Below are 15168 nucleotides of genomic sequence, written 5' to 3' on the forward strand. Positions count from 1 at the left end.
CAGACCCCTTGACTTTTTCCACATTTTGTTACGTTATTTTGCCTTATTCTAAAATGGACTAAATAGTTTTTTTTCCCCACTTTCCTTTTTTTCTACACACAATACCCCATAATGACAAACTGTTTTTTATTTTATTTTTGCAAATATATTACAAATAAAAAACAGAAATAACACATTTAGACCCTTTACTCAGTACATTGTTGAAGCACCTTTGACAGCAATCACAGCCTCGAGTCTTCTTGGGCATGACGCTACTACTGTAGCTTGGCACAACTGAAAGTGCATTTAAAAAAAAATCTTGTCTCATTGCTACAACTCCCGTACAGGCTCGGGAGAGACGAAGGTTGAAAGGCCCTCAAACCACTGCATTTAACCATGGCAAGGACACTGTGAATATGGACGAATACAAACTGTAGTTATTCCCTCCGTAAGTCAATCAAACAGGCACAACGTCAGTACCGAGACAAAGTGGAGTCGCAATTCAACGGCTCAGACACGAGACGTATGTGGAAGGGTCTACAGACATTCACAGACTACAAAGGGAAAACCAGTCACGTCGCGGACACCGACGTCTTGCTTCCGGATAAGCTAAACACCTTCTTCGCCGGTTTTGAGGATAACACAGTGCCACCGACGCGGCCCACCACCAAGGACTGTGGGGTCTTCTTCTATGTGGCCGAAGTAAGACATTTAAGCATGTTAATCCTCGCAAGGCCGTCGGACCAGACGGCATCCCTAGCCGCGTCCTCAGAGCATGCACAGACCAGCTGGCTGGAGTGTTTACGGACATATTCATTCTCTCATTATCAAGATGTCCACTATTGTTCCTGTTCCAAAGAAAGCAAAGGTAACTGAACTAAATGACTATCGCCCCATAGCACTCACTTCTGTCATCATGAAGTGCTTTGAGAGGCTAGTTAAGGATCATATCACCTCTTCCTTACCTGATGCCCTAGACCCACTTCCATTTGCTAGCAACAGCATTGGCATAACCAATGAGGAGATGGCACATGGGTATATGCTTCTATAAACCAATGAGGAGATGGGAGAGGCAGGACTTGCACCGCCTTCCATGTCACAAATAGAACTGACTTCTTTTTTTAGAGCTTGGCAAAGGCAGACTCTCGTTGGCGCGCGTGAGCAGTGTGGATGATTGAGCAGATGATTGAATAACATGTATGTGTACATTTATTTTGCAATGCGAGCGGTGTGGTCAGCATGTTAGGCTTTGAAACAACATCCACAACAACCATGTTTTGCACTGTTTCAACCTGCTGTTGAACTTCTATCTTCAGATTGAGCATCACAGTGAGGTGAGTTTTAGAACTACTGTGATTTTGATGTCATTTTCGATTTCAGTGACATTGATGTCAGAGTGGTCAGAGGGACAATTCCAGGAGGTTTGTCATTTTTGATCGATAACAATAATTGTTCCAACTCTCCCACACTATCTTTGCAAAATTGAAACTTACAATGCTTTTCTTTCATTATTGTTTTTTTATGCATGAGTACGGTGGCTCACATCATTCTATAAATCATTGATCTTGGCTCCCGAGTGGCACAGTGGTCTAAGGCACTGCATCTCACTACAGGCCCTGGTTTGATTCCCATAGGGCGGCACACAATTGGCCCAGCATCATCTGGGTTAGGGTTTGGCCAGGATAGGCCGTCATTGTTAATAAAAATGTGTTCTTAACTGACTTGCCTAGTTAAATAAAGGTTGAAAACATTTTTAAAAACGGTTTCTTCTTTTTGTTGAGTTTAGTCACATCATTTCTCAATTTGCAGTAAGATGTGCAGCCAGACTTATTAGCCACTCCTTTTACCCCATCTCCTTCAACCATACAGTTGTTCAATTCCTCATCAATCCATGGAGCCTTAACAGTTCCAACAGTCAGTTTCTTAACAGTCTGTCAATAATTGGAAGAAGCAATTTCCTAAATGTATCAAATGCAATGTCTGGATGCTACTTATTAATCACATCAGACCAACAAATATTTTTAACATCCTCCACATAGGAGTCACAGCTAAATCTTTTGTAGGATCGCTTATACACTATTTTAGACCCAGCTTTTGGAACTTTGGCTTTCCTGGATACAGCCAATATATTGCGATCACTGCGCCCAATGGGTACCGATACAGCTTTAGAACAAAGTTCTACAGTATTAGTAAAAAAGGGGATCATTATTGCGGTAATTATTGGAAACACTTCACATATTGATCCCTGCTGCCAAGGATGGACATGAAGCAGCAGCCCTATTTCTCTGTCCCCCCTCTCATCCCGCTCACATCCCCCTACTCTCTCACTCTCTTCCCTCACTGAGGGATGGTCACAATCTGACTAAATGCAGGATGTTTCACTCAGGAAAACGGATATCTGACAGTACATGGTCTGTGCACACAGTGGTCCTATTGCCGTTCTACGTCAGGGGACTGGTGTAGATTCAACATGGTGGTTGCATGCCTGACGCTGAGGACTCTTGTCAGGTCTCTTCGGACCATTCATGACAGTGCTGAGTGACACTTCTCTTCCTCTCTCTTCAGACGCACTACGGGGACGGGGAGTACATCATCAGACAGGGAGCCAGAGGGGACACCTTCTTCATCATCAGCAAGGGAAAGGTGACCAACCTTTTGATAATAGAGGTGCACGTATTAATGGTGCACGGCATCAGTGGGGCTAGCCAAGGCCTGTCTACTACGGTGATTACGGTAGAGGTTAGCTCAATGTCAGAAAGTGGTAACCTCATCCTCCTGGGGGTATATCATCAATTTGTGATGGAACTCCTTGCTGTTATAGCGTCATTTTATAACAGGCTTACTGGTCTAGCGTCCTTCCCCTGCCACAGGGGGCGGGGAGGGGGTCGGAGAGAGGCTCCAATATTAGAGCAATGAATGACTGCTGATCCCTTTCCTTACAGGTGAACGTCACCAGGGAGGATTCTTCCAATGACATGCCTGTGTACCTGCGAGGCCTGGGCAAAGGAGACTGGTTTGGGGAGAAAGCCCTGCAGGGGTAAGTTGGTTAGTCTTGTCTGTGGAAAGGTCCATAATATGAAGATTTGCAATACTGAAGGGGAAACGACTTCTTTCTAATCTCCTCCAATACAAGAGTATGAAAGTTGGTGGAATATGTAACATGATTAGTATGATACACCAATATCACTTCACCAGGACTGAGAGGAAAATAGAGAGTAAAAGATAGGGTGATAGAGGGAGAGTGAACAGGTGTATTTCTCTGATGGAAAGGTGCTCTCTTTAGGCCACCTCAGTGTGTGTCTGAAGAGCCCCACCGTGTCAGAACAGTCAGCAGCCTCTCTCAGATCCCTCTCATCACTGCATACCACTTAAGGCAAAGTCATCCTAAAGTTCAGCTGTTCACATATTCCAATTCCTCCCGCTGCTGTCTGTTGTTGACCTGGTAGAAAAGAGACACTATTGCGCAAGAAGATTGTATCGTGGAAGAGAGGTTCTGTCGTGGAAGAGAGGTTCTGTCGTGGAAGAGAGGTGGTATCGTGGAAGAGAGGTTCTGTCGTGGAAGAGAGGTTATGTCGTGGAAGAGAGGTTATGTTGTGGAAGAGAGGTAGTATCGTGGAAGATTGGTTCTGTCGTGGAAGATCGGTGGTATCGTGGAAGAGAGGTTCTGTCGTGGAAGAGAGGTTCTGTCGTGGAAGAGAGGTTATGTAGTGGAAGAGAGGTTATGTCGTGGAAGAGAGGTTCTGTCGTGGAAGAGAGGTAGTATCGTGGAAGAGAGGTAGTGTCGTTGAAGAGAGAATGTATCGTGGAAGATAGGTTCTGTCGTGGAAGGGAAGTAGTATCGTGGAAAAGAGGTTGTATAGTGGAAGAGAGGTAGTGTTGTGGAAGAGAGGTTGTATTGTGGAAGAGAGGTTGTATTGTGGAAGAGAGGTTGTATAGTGGAAGAGAGGTAGCATCGTGGAAGATAGGTTGTATAGTGGAAGAGAGGTAGTGTTGTGGAAGAGAGGTAGTATCGTGGAAGAGAGGTTGTATTGTGGAAGAGTGGTTGTATTGTGGAAGAGAGGTTGTATAGTGGAAGAGAGGTAGTATCGTGGAAGATAGGTTGTATAGTGGAAGAGAGGTTGTATAGTGGAAGAGAGGTAGTGTTGTGGAAGAGAGGTAGTGTTGCGGAAGAGAGCTAGTATCGTGGAAGTGAGGTTGTATTGTGGAAGAGAGGTTGTATAGTGGAAGAGAGGTTGTATAGTGGAAGAGATGTTGTATTGTGGAAGAGAGGTTGTATAGTGGAAGAGAGGTTGTATAGTGGAAGAGAGGTAGTATCGTGGAAGAGAGGTTGTATAGTGGAAGAGAGGTTGTATTGTGGAAGAGTCCAATCTGTCGATCAGTTGGGGTGTATGATGAAGTACTGCATTACAATGTAAAGTTATACAAGCAAGCCTACTTTATGTGCAGTACAGTACAGATGAATGATAAAAGTGAATGTGACAGAAAAAAGGTTTTCTGCAAATCGGCTCCAATTACATTAATACTCTTTGTTTTTAATGGTTTCATGTCACTGTGTTAACCTAACAAAAGCTCTTCCCTTGACATGATAGCTACCTGAAGTTCAGCCATTCTTCTCTGTCCTGGTATAGCTGTGGAACAATGTTATTCAGGTCATTGGTCCTGAGGTGTAGAAAGGAGCAGCTATCACACTGATTGGTAAAGTCAATGAATGAAGACCTGGGGCTCCCTCTTTCACACAGTCAGACAGACAGTCTTTGAGTCAGTGTGGTGTGAGGACCGTTATAAAGGAGGGATTCAACTATATGATGGGTTTACAGGAGGCCATGACCGCTGAAGGAGCTTTATTGATTCCAGGAGTCGTGACGACCAGTGGGGAGAGAAGTGTTAACAAAGGAAGTAGTCAGGGTTAAGGCAGGTTAAGCTGTCTTTATTAGAGAGGAAATGGACTGGAAGCTCTCACAGGCATGACGGAAGGTAAAGCGTTCTCCTCAGGCCAGTAGAAAGTGAACGGTGAGATTTAGAAAAGATCACCTCTCGGCTTTTAATCATCTCCGGGGCAAGAGAAGGCTCAAACTCTAACATGAGGTGTTAACCTGATCACTTTTGAAAAGGATGTTTTAATGCTGCAGCAGAATATGCATTCAGATATTTCATGTAGAATAAGTACAAAGGGGAAGTAAACATATTCAAACCAAATCTTTTCTTGTCACCTCATTTGACATTAAACTATTTTCCTGAAAGCGAGTGCTTAGAATGGTAATTTGTTTTTGACATAAAGCCAAGAAGTAGTCCTTAACCATGCATTATATCATTCAGTAGTCCGTTAGGAGTCTACAGGCTGTTTTGATTGGCTGACTGGAGGCAGTGAGAGATAGGCACAGTGGTTTTGTGGCACAGTGACCTGCTCCCAGCTCGGATTAGAAGTGAGGAGACGAGAGAGAGGAGAGAGGTGAAAGTATCAGGGAGGGATTATTATATCCAGTGTCAAGCTGTGATTGAAAGAGACAGTGCCTCCTGGTGTTCCCTCGAGCTATGTCAGCCCTCAGGTGGCTATGGTGGCTTCAGTGGTGGACAGTCAATGGGCCAAGCTAACATTTGCAACAGTTTGAAGTTTGGTCAATTTAAAAAAAAAGTATTTACAAATATAAAACATACATTGACAAGAACAATGGACAATTTAACATTTATATTCGTTGGTTATGTTCCAACACTCACTCCATCTTGTGCCAATATCAGTTCTTTTTAAGTCTTGGTTCCAATAGTTTAAATAGAGATTGTCATTTGGATAGAATTTCTGCAAGGTTTTGTATATCTTACCTATCATATCATATCATATCCTTTTTCTGACTCAAATAGAATTCCCTCAACATTGCTCTGATGTCCAAAAGATTTCAGATCGACATTTTGTGGTATAAAATATATTCTTTAAAAAATATATACTCGGCCATAACAGACTTTATATGGGGAAATAAAACTCATAGAATAAATTAAGTTGTACATGTCCCTAAATCTGTGGTTTTAACCTCCCAGACTTGGAGTTGAATCAACTCACAACCCAAGGCTTTTACTTACAACGTATAGTTAAATGCACTAAAGAGGAAGAATGGGTACATATTGAAGAGGTGCATGCTTTTCCCCAGAATCTTCTCACGTGTCTGTTTTCAAAGGATGGAGCGAAGCACATTAACAACTTCATAGTTAAGAACACTATAACAACTTCATAGTTAAGAACACTATAACAACTTCATAGTTAAGAACACTATAACAACTTCATAGTTAAGAACACTATAACAACTTCATAGTTAAGAACACTATAACAACTTCATAGTTAAGAAGACTATAACAACTTCATAGTTAAGAACACTATAACAACTTCATAGTTAAGAACACTATAACAACTTCATAGTTAAGAAGACTATAACAACTTCATAGTTAAGAACACTATAACAACTTCATAGTTAAGAACACTATAACAACTTCATAGTTAAGAACACTATAACAACGTCATAGTTAAGAACACTATAACAACTTCATAGTTAACATTATGACATGGAAGAAAATGAAAGGGATCCTACAAGGACCAATATCCCTCCCTAAAACCACATCCCTATGGAACAATCATTGAATAGCTTTTCAGAATTCACCAATAAATTGGCCCACATTGAAAACTAAAGTTATAGAAACTGTAAATGATGTGGTAATAGGAAATACAATTACAATTACTGTGGATATAGATACTTTTGTACCTGTTTCCTCCAGCATCCTCACAAGGTCCTTTGCTGTTGTTCTGGGATTCATTTGCACTTTTCTCACCAAAGTACGTTAATCTATAGGAGACAGAACGTGTCTCCTTCCTGAGCGGTATGACGGCTGCGTGGTCCCATGGTGTTTATACTTGCGTACTATTGTTTGTACAGATGAACGTGGTACCTTCAGGTGTTTGGAAATTGCTCCCAAGGATGAACCAGACTTGTGGAGGTCTACAATGTATTTTCTGAAGTCTTGGCTGATTTCTTTGATTTTCCCATGATGTCAAGCAAAGAGGCAATGAGTTTGAAGGTAGGCCTTGAAATACATCCACAGGTAAACCTCCAATTGACTCAAATGATGTCAATTAGCCTATCAGAAGCTTCTAAAGCCATGACATAAGTTTCTGGAATTGTCCAAGCTGTTTAAAGGCACAGTATGTAAACTTCTGCCCCACTGGAATTGTGATACAGGGAATTTAAGTGAAATAATCTGTCTGTTAACAATTGTTGGAAAAATTACTTGTCATGCACAAAGTAGATGTCCTAACCGACTTGCCAAAACTATAGTTTGTTAATTAACAAGAAATTTGTGGAGTGGTTGAAAAACGAGTTTTAATGACTCCAACATAAGTCTATGTAATCTTCCGACTTCAACTGTATGTGTTTTGTTGCTAGACTGAATACACCATTTAAATTTAGTCCATATAATTGGAAAACGCAATAAATGTATTATATCTCACTGGGGTTTCCTCTCGTTAGTTAATAGCATTACAATTCTTGTTCTTTTCCCCCACAACAAACAAAGACAAGGATATCTTGTTCTACACTGCTTCGATGTTCACCAGAGTAGCAGTCACAGCCCTGAACAGCTAGGACATAATGAGCTATGGTGGTGTATTAGTTAGACTTTGAAAGACGCTATATCTCCAAATCGGCCTCTCTCCCTTTGATCTCTCCTTTGTCTTAATTAGCACACGGTCTTCTCCATTATTACTGTGTTTAGCAAATCAATCAGTGCTTGATAAAGGGGCCGTGCTGTTTACCCAAGACGCTGACATTGATCTTTAGCGATATGTGCATGCTAGAGCAGCCTTGGGGGAGGAGGGGAGTGAGTCGTGAGGAGTTGACTACAGACAGGACAGCACTATAGTCCTCGTGGTTAAATGGTTTTAAGTGGATTACAGGCTTTGATGTGGAGGAGGTTGTATGCTAAGTGGACTTTCATATCTGCTTTAAACAAAACACCATGCCCCTCACATTAAGGCTAATTATTGGCTATACGGGAGATGTCAGGACTCCTCTCTCTCTCTCTCTCCCTCTCAAACACACAGGACGCATACAAACACATGCATCTTTCTTTTTCCTTCTCAGCCACACATGGGTACACATACAGTACCTGCCTGGACTTTGCCCAAGAATCTTTAGCACCAATCAGTGCTCAATTCATCGCCAGAGCCTTCCAGCTACTGAGCCAAAGAGAGCAGACTGGTCAGCAGAGTGAATGTCTAATTTCGCCGGAGTTAGTTTGCCAGTTGGCATGAGCAGTCTGACCAGCTCTAAGCTACTTTACAAAGCCTTTGTTTTTCCTGGCATCTCTCCTAATCTGTGGAATTTCTTGGCTGGGTTGTGATAAACTGAGGCCTTAAATGCCTATGGCATTTATATTTCCCCCTAGTCTTTGTTCTGTGCAGACATTTCCGGTGAGATTGACAACCATAACCTTTCCTCCGGGCTGCTCTCTCACTGGTTGTTGATTGGTGTCGGTGAAGGCACGGTCTACTAAGGCTCAAATTGATCTCTGGAGCATGGCAGTGCCTGGCTCAATCTAGCCGGCATCCATGCCCACTTTCACTGCCTCTGTCTATGTTTCTCTCTCTCTCTGTCTCTCTCTGTTTCTGTCTCTCTGTCTCTCTCTAAGGCAATGCATCTCAGTGCTAGAGGCTTCCGACAGACACCCTTGTTCAATTCACCGGGTTTGCCCGGTGTAGGCCGTCATTGTAAATAAGAATTTGTTCTTAACTGACTTGCCGATGTTAAATAAAAACATATATTTCCCTGTCTAGTACCCTCCCTCGAAGCTCATAGTAGTTATAAAATGTTTGATGTGGGATATGTTTCTCTCTCCCTACCATGATATGTGGCATCCTATCTCTAGAAAGCTCTCCTCTCATTTCACTGGGAGGTATCTGGTGATATAGCAGCTGTGGTCTATAGTGTACTGTAGATGTTTCCATCTCCCTGCCATGATACGTGCTAATTGGCTTGAAGAATGGCATCCTGCTCCCTCGTTGGGAGGTAGCGCCTTACACATATCAGCTGTGCACCGAAGCATTGAAATGAATGTGTAAGGCTAGGTGGGTGGTCGGCTAGCAACAACTGTGATGTATTCTGTGTGAAATGGCCACCTCAGCCTGAGCCTTTTGAATCCCAGCATGTTCTTGTGAAGTCCAGGGAATTGTTGCCTCGTCCATGAGCAGTGGGGGAAATCACAGCTGTTCTCCCTGTCTATCTATTAGAGGGCTCATGTGTTACACTGGGCTGGATATTCCCCTCTCATTCTTCCCTCTCTCCGTCTCCCTCTTCCTTTTCCCCTCTGTCACCAGATAGTTCTGTCAAATCCCCTAGAGGAATACACCTGGTCTCACTGGTATGGTCCATGGAGACAGTCTGTACTGGACAGCTCAGGGCAGCCAGCTGATTGCATGGAAGATGGGGTATCAGATGGGGGTGTCTGGGTATCCTATGACACATGGAGGAATGTTTCTTCCATGTCTATAATTGAACATATTTGCTGCTAGAAATGTGTTCATTTGCCATTAGAAATGTGTTCATAATGCATGCTCTAGAATGCCACTCAAGCCAATCACAAGCAAGTATTCCACAATGCCATGTTATACGTAACCATATTGAATTAATGTGAATTAATGTTGTATGCTGTATGGTATTACTAGCAAGGTGTTCGCTCGGCCACTGTTCTGTTATTTTTGGTTCGTTATGAAATCATCTGGGCATCCCCCATTCAGTGATGTGATATACAGTACATGCAGTTACATGCATCCACCAATAAGAACTTCTAATAATCTTCGGAAGTGGTCTCATGGTATATTTGTCTCTTACTGATATCTTGCAGTTGATGCTCTTTAGGGATAACAATTTACTGGTACTCTAGGCTCAGGAAAACCTACAATAGATAGCCTCTTTCAGCAATGTGTTGTAGCTCTAAAGTACCATCCCCTCTGTGTTGATGGACAGTGTGTTATTAACCCTTTCACCTCACTGTAATTATCATACTGCACAGCTGCTGGATGTGACCTTTCACAAGCATCATTTAGGAGAAGACCCTCTCTCTCCCTCAGACTAATATCAGTTGAGCTAGTGCCAGAGTGTGTGTGTGTGTGTGTGTGTGTGTGTGTGTGTGTGTGTGTGTGTGTGTGTGTGTGTGTGTGTGTGTGTGTGTGTGTGTGTGTGTGTGTGTGTGTGTGTGTGTGTGTGTGTGTGTGTTTTTCACAGGTGGATCGCAGATCATTATAGATACCACTGACACAGATTAAAGTGATTGGGGAAGACTTCTTCAGGTTACGGTGAAGGGGATTCCAATGACAGCATAGATAACTGTAGAGATTACGATCATGACAATTTACCATTTATAGGATGCGTTGAATGCTATGTTTGCAATTCCGTATTCACATTTTTCGAAAACATTATTCCCTTGAGGCTAAATCTAACTAGAATTTAACATGAATATTACTTTCTGAATGAACAGTGACTTACATCCAAGAGTGAGGAATGTGGGTATACTTTTGACTGATGTGTTGTCACTTTGTGTCCCCACAGCGAGGACATCAGGACGGCTAATGTGATCGCTGCTGAAGCTGTCACCTGCCTGGTCATTGACAGAGAGTAAGTAGTTTCAAGATTTAGTTGTTACATTCACACAAGTAAAGTGAAACACTTAACTTGCATGCCCTTCCCAACAGTAGGGTCTGTTACTGGAAACTTTACAAGTAAAGATTACCAATAAACTACCAGCATTTTGGTATCTTAGATTATCTTTTTCATTAATAAGGCTATTTTCTCTAGAAACTCATGTACAATATGGACAATACGATTTTAAAAAAAAGTTATTCAAGTATAACTTACTAGAGATATAAACAGATTGGCATAGATTTTCTGTTAATCACTGAAGATTCTGGTAACTTTGGTAAATTACTGAAAGCTTTGCATCCCTTCCCAACAGTGCAGTATTGAATATCTAAATAGAGCAGTAGCCTGTAGGGTAGTAGTAGTAGCCTGTAGAGTAGTAGTATTAGTCTTTAGAGTAGTAGCCTGTAGGGTAGTAATAGTAGCCTGTAGAGTAGTAGCCTGTAGAGTAGTAGCCTGTAGGGTAGTAATAGTAGCCTGTAGAGTAGTAGCCTGTAGGGTAGTAGTAGTAGCTTGTAGAGTAGTAGTAGTAGCCTGTAGAATAGTATAATTAACCTGTAGAGTAGTAGCATGTAGCCTGTAGAGTGGCAGTATTACCCTGTAGTGTAGTAGCCTGTAGGGTAGTAGTAGTAGCTTGTAGAGTAGTAGTAGTAGCCTGTAGAATAGTATAATTAACCTGTAGAGTAGTAGCATGTAGCCTGTAGAGTGGCAGTATTACCCTGTAGTGTAGTAGCCTGTAGGGTAGTAGTAGTAGCTTGTAGAGTAGTAGTAGTAACCTGTAGAATAGTAGTATTACCCTGTACAGTAGTAGTAGTATCCTGTAGAGTAGTAGCATGTAGCGTAGTAGCCTGTAGAGTGGCAATAATACCCTGTAGTGTAGTAGCCTGTAGAGTAGTGACCTGTTGGGTAGTAGTGGTAGCCTGTAGAGTAGTAGCATGTAGAGTAGTAGTAGTAGCCTGTAGATTGGTAGTAGTATCCGGTGGAGTAGTAGCCTGTAGAGTTGTAGCCTGTATAGTAGCAGTAATAGCCTGTAGAGTAGTAGTAGTAGCTTGTAGAGTAGTAGTAGCCTGTAGAATAGTAGTATTAGCCTGTAGAGTAGTAGTAGTAGCCTGTTTGGGTAGTAGCTTGTAGAGTAGTAATTGACTGTAGAGTAGTAGCCTGTAGAATAGTAGTAGTAGCCTGTAGAGTAGTGGCCTATAGTGTAGTAGTGGCCTGTAGAGTAGTAGTGGCCTGTAGAGTAGTAGTAGCCTGTAGAGTAGTGCCTGTAGGGTAGTAGCTTGTAGAGAAGTAGTAGTCTGTAGAATAGTGGTAGAAGCCTGTAGAGTAGTAATTGACTGTAGAGTAGTAGCCTGTAGAATAGTAGTAGTAGCCTGTGAAATTTTATTTTTTCTTTATTTAACTAGGCAAGTCAGTTAAGAACAAATTGTTATTTTCAATGACAGCCTAGGAACAGTGGGAACTGCCTGTTCAGGGGCAGAACGACAGATTTGTACCTTGTCAGTTCGGGGGTTTGAACTTGCAACCTTCCGTTTACTAGTCCAACGCTCTAACCACTAGGCTACCCTGTAGAGTAGTGGCCTATAGGTTTATTTTATTTCCCCTCATTTAACCAGGAAGGGCTCATTGAGATTTGAAATCTGTTTTTCTCGAGCTTCCTGGCCAAGATAGTCTGCACCAAGTAATTACACAATTATAGACAGACGAGATTAAAAACTACAGGCAATCTAATAAAAAAAGAGAGAATTCACAAGAGTATAACAAAATCCTAAAACAGCAAATTAAAACATTGACAGGCCAGGGAATCAGCCTTAAAATCCTTCATCAATGATTTAAAAACACCAATCGGGACAAGTTCTTCCAGTTTAAAACGATTTTGTAAGGCGTTCCAAGCCGATGGCGCAGAAAACAATAAAGCCCTTTCATCAAATTCAGTTCGGACATTTGGAACAGTTAGCAGGATAAAGTCCTGCAAATGAAGAGAGTACCCACCACATTTCTGAACAATAAAAATGCCCCCCAAAAATGGTAGTAAACACAAAATGGCTTTGTAAATAGAAGAATGCCAGAGACTGAGCCTACAAGTGCACTTTATTTCCCAGCCAACCCAGGTATTTAAAATGCAGTGATGCTTAAGGGTTTTGCAGTTTAAAATACATCTCAATGCTCCATGGTAAAGGGTGTCAATTGATCTCAAACACTGAGCGGAAGCATTCATATATAAAATATTCCCATAGTCTAGTAAAGGCATAAATGTAGCTGATACTAGCCTCCTTCTGGCTTCAAAAGAAAAACCGACCTTATTCCTAAAATAAAATCCCAATTTCAGCTTCAATGTTTTTGTAAATTGTTGAATATGCAATTTAAAAGAGAGGTTGTCATCAATTAAAATCCCAAGATATTTACATGAGATTACATTGTCAATCTCATTGCCCTGACGGGTAGTAATAGGTGAAAGGTTCAGAGGTCTATTTCTTGCTTTAGAAAACACCATTATTTTAGTTTAGTCAGTATTGAGGTTAAGCTTCCATTGACACAAGGTATGTTGAACAGTATAAAAAGCAGTTTGCAAGTTCTGGAAAGCTTTTGTGAGAGACGAGACACAACAATAAAAAAATGTATCATCAACATGAAAGTGAAGTTGCACATGTTGCACATTTTTGTCTAAATTATTAATATAAATAGTGAATAAGATGGGACCAAGTACAGAGCCCTGGGGCACACCATTACAGACAGACAATTTAACAGACACGAGCCCATAAAATTGAGTGCAGTGAGTTCTATCAGACAGATAGTTAGCAAACCATGCAACTGCATGCTCTGAAAGACCTACGCTCGACAATCTCTGCCTCAGTATAGCATGATCAAATGTATCAAAAGATTTAGAGAGATCAATAAAAAGTGAGACACAGTGCTGTTTTTTGTCAAGGGATTCAGTGATATCAGTTAAAACCTTCATGGCTGCTGTAATTGTGCTATGCTTCTTCCAGAAGTCCGATTGGTACATTGAAAAAATAGTTACTATATAAAACTCTTTTAGCTGTTCACTAACAAGGGTTTCAAGTATTTTTGCCAGGGTGACAGCTTTGAGATTGGCCTATAATTATTTAAAAGAGTTGGATTTCCCCCTTTTCAAAGTGCCCTTTTAAAAGTGGTAGGACAAATGCTGATTTCCAGATCTTTGGAATTTCATTACATTCCAGGGTTAGATTGAACAGATCTGTAAGTGGTTCAGCTGTGGAATCAGCCGCCAGTTTTAGAAAGCAGGGATCAAGAAGATCAGGACCTGCAGGCTTACTCTGATCGAAGGATTTCAGGGCTTTATGTACCTCTTGCACTGAGAATGACAAAAAGCTACATGTTTGACCAGCTCTCACTGGTTCATCCACACAGAGCTGTACAGAGACAGAGGACACTGACTCAAACATTCTACCAGATGATACAAAGTGCTCATTGAAACAATTCAGCATTTCAGTTCTGTCATATACAGCAACAGAGTCCTTCAATACACATGACGGTAATTCATTAACATTACTGTTACCAGACATAGACTTTATAGCCTTCCAAAACGTTCTATGGTCATTCAGGTTATCAGTGGTAACAGACATAAAATATTCAGACTTGGCCTTCCTGAGAAAAGATTAACACTTGTTTTCGGAACTGCCTAAAAAATACACCAATCAGCATCAAAACATAATTTCCTTGCTTTAGCCCAGGCTAGACAACGTTTGTGAATAATACAAAACAGCTCAGACGAAAACCATGGATTATCTCTCCCTTTAACTCTGAACCTGTGGAATGGGGCATGTTTGTTTACTGTTTGGAAAAAAAACATAATGAAAGAATTTCCAGGCAGTTTCCACATTGGGAATAAACTCAATCTGCTCCAGTCAAAATAAAACAAATCATGAAAGAAAGCCTGCTCATTAAAACTCTTAAAACTCCTCTTATGAATAAAGCGTGGGTTTGTCTTAGGAACCTTAGTATTTCTAACAGCAACAACAGCACAATGGTCACTTAAATCATTACAAAAAACACCAGAATATTTATGTGATACATTTGTCAATATAAATTCAATCAGGGTAGATTTATCTGGGCATTTAAGATTTGGGCGAGAGGGTGAGTTAATCAGCTGGGTAAGATTCATAGAATTACAAAACATTTTTAAATCATCAGACACCGGCTTCAACCAACACCAGTTGAGTTCACCAATCAAGATCATTTCACTGTAAAGAAGTTTAGACATAAGGTTCATCAGAGAAGAAAAGGCATCACCGAGAGCAAAAGGGGGTTTAACAGCCAATCACAGTTATAGAGAGCACAGGGAGGGTCTATAACAGCCAATCACAGTTAGAGGCCCTTTGAAACCTCAAGATTCAAAGCAAAAACTTTCAACTGTTTACAAATAGTTACAGACTTTGCCACACTTACAAGGAATTTAGTCTTTACATATATAGCCACACCCCCACCTTTCTTAACTCGATCAGTGCGATACACATTGTAACCATTTATACAAATATTC

At 41.2% G+C, this 15168-nt stretch overlaps 1 protein-coding gene across 4 annotated transcripts in view; it reads left to right on the forward strand.

Moving 5' to 3' along the window:
* Positions 1 to 15168, forward strand: part of LOC112223434 (cGMP-dependent protein kinase 1) — a 166022-nt gene that overhangs the window by 123357 nt on the left and 27497 nt on the right. For all 4 annotated transcript variants that reach the window (XM_042305513.1, XM_042305514.1, XM_042305511.1 and 1 more), the window contains exons 6-8: positions 2545 to 2622; positions 2922 to 3016; positions 10563 to 10628. In XM_042305513.1, coding sequence (XP_042161447.1) covers positions 2545 to 2622; positions 2922 to 3016; positions 10563 to 10628 — 239 coding nt within the window. The remainder of the gene's footprint in view (positions 1 to 2544; positions 2623 to 2921; positions 3017 to 10562; positions 10629 to 15168) is intronic.

The sequence above is a fragment of the Oncorhynchus tshawytscha genome, linkage group LG24, assembly GCF_018296145.1.
Source record: "Oncorhynchus tshawytscha isolate Ot180627B linkage group LG24, Otsh_v2.0, whole genome shotgun sequence".
Classification (NCBI taxonomy): Eukaryota; Metazoa; Chordata; class Actinopteri; order Salmoniformes; family Salmonidae; genus Oncorhynchus; species Oncorhynchus tshawytscha.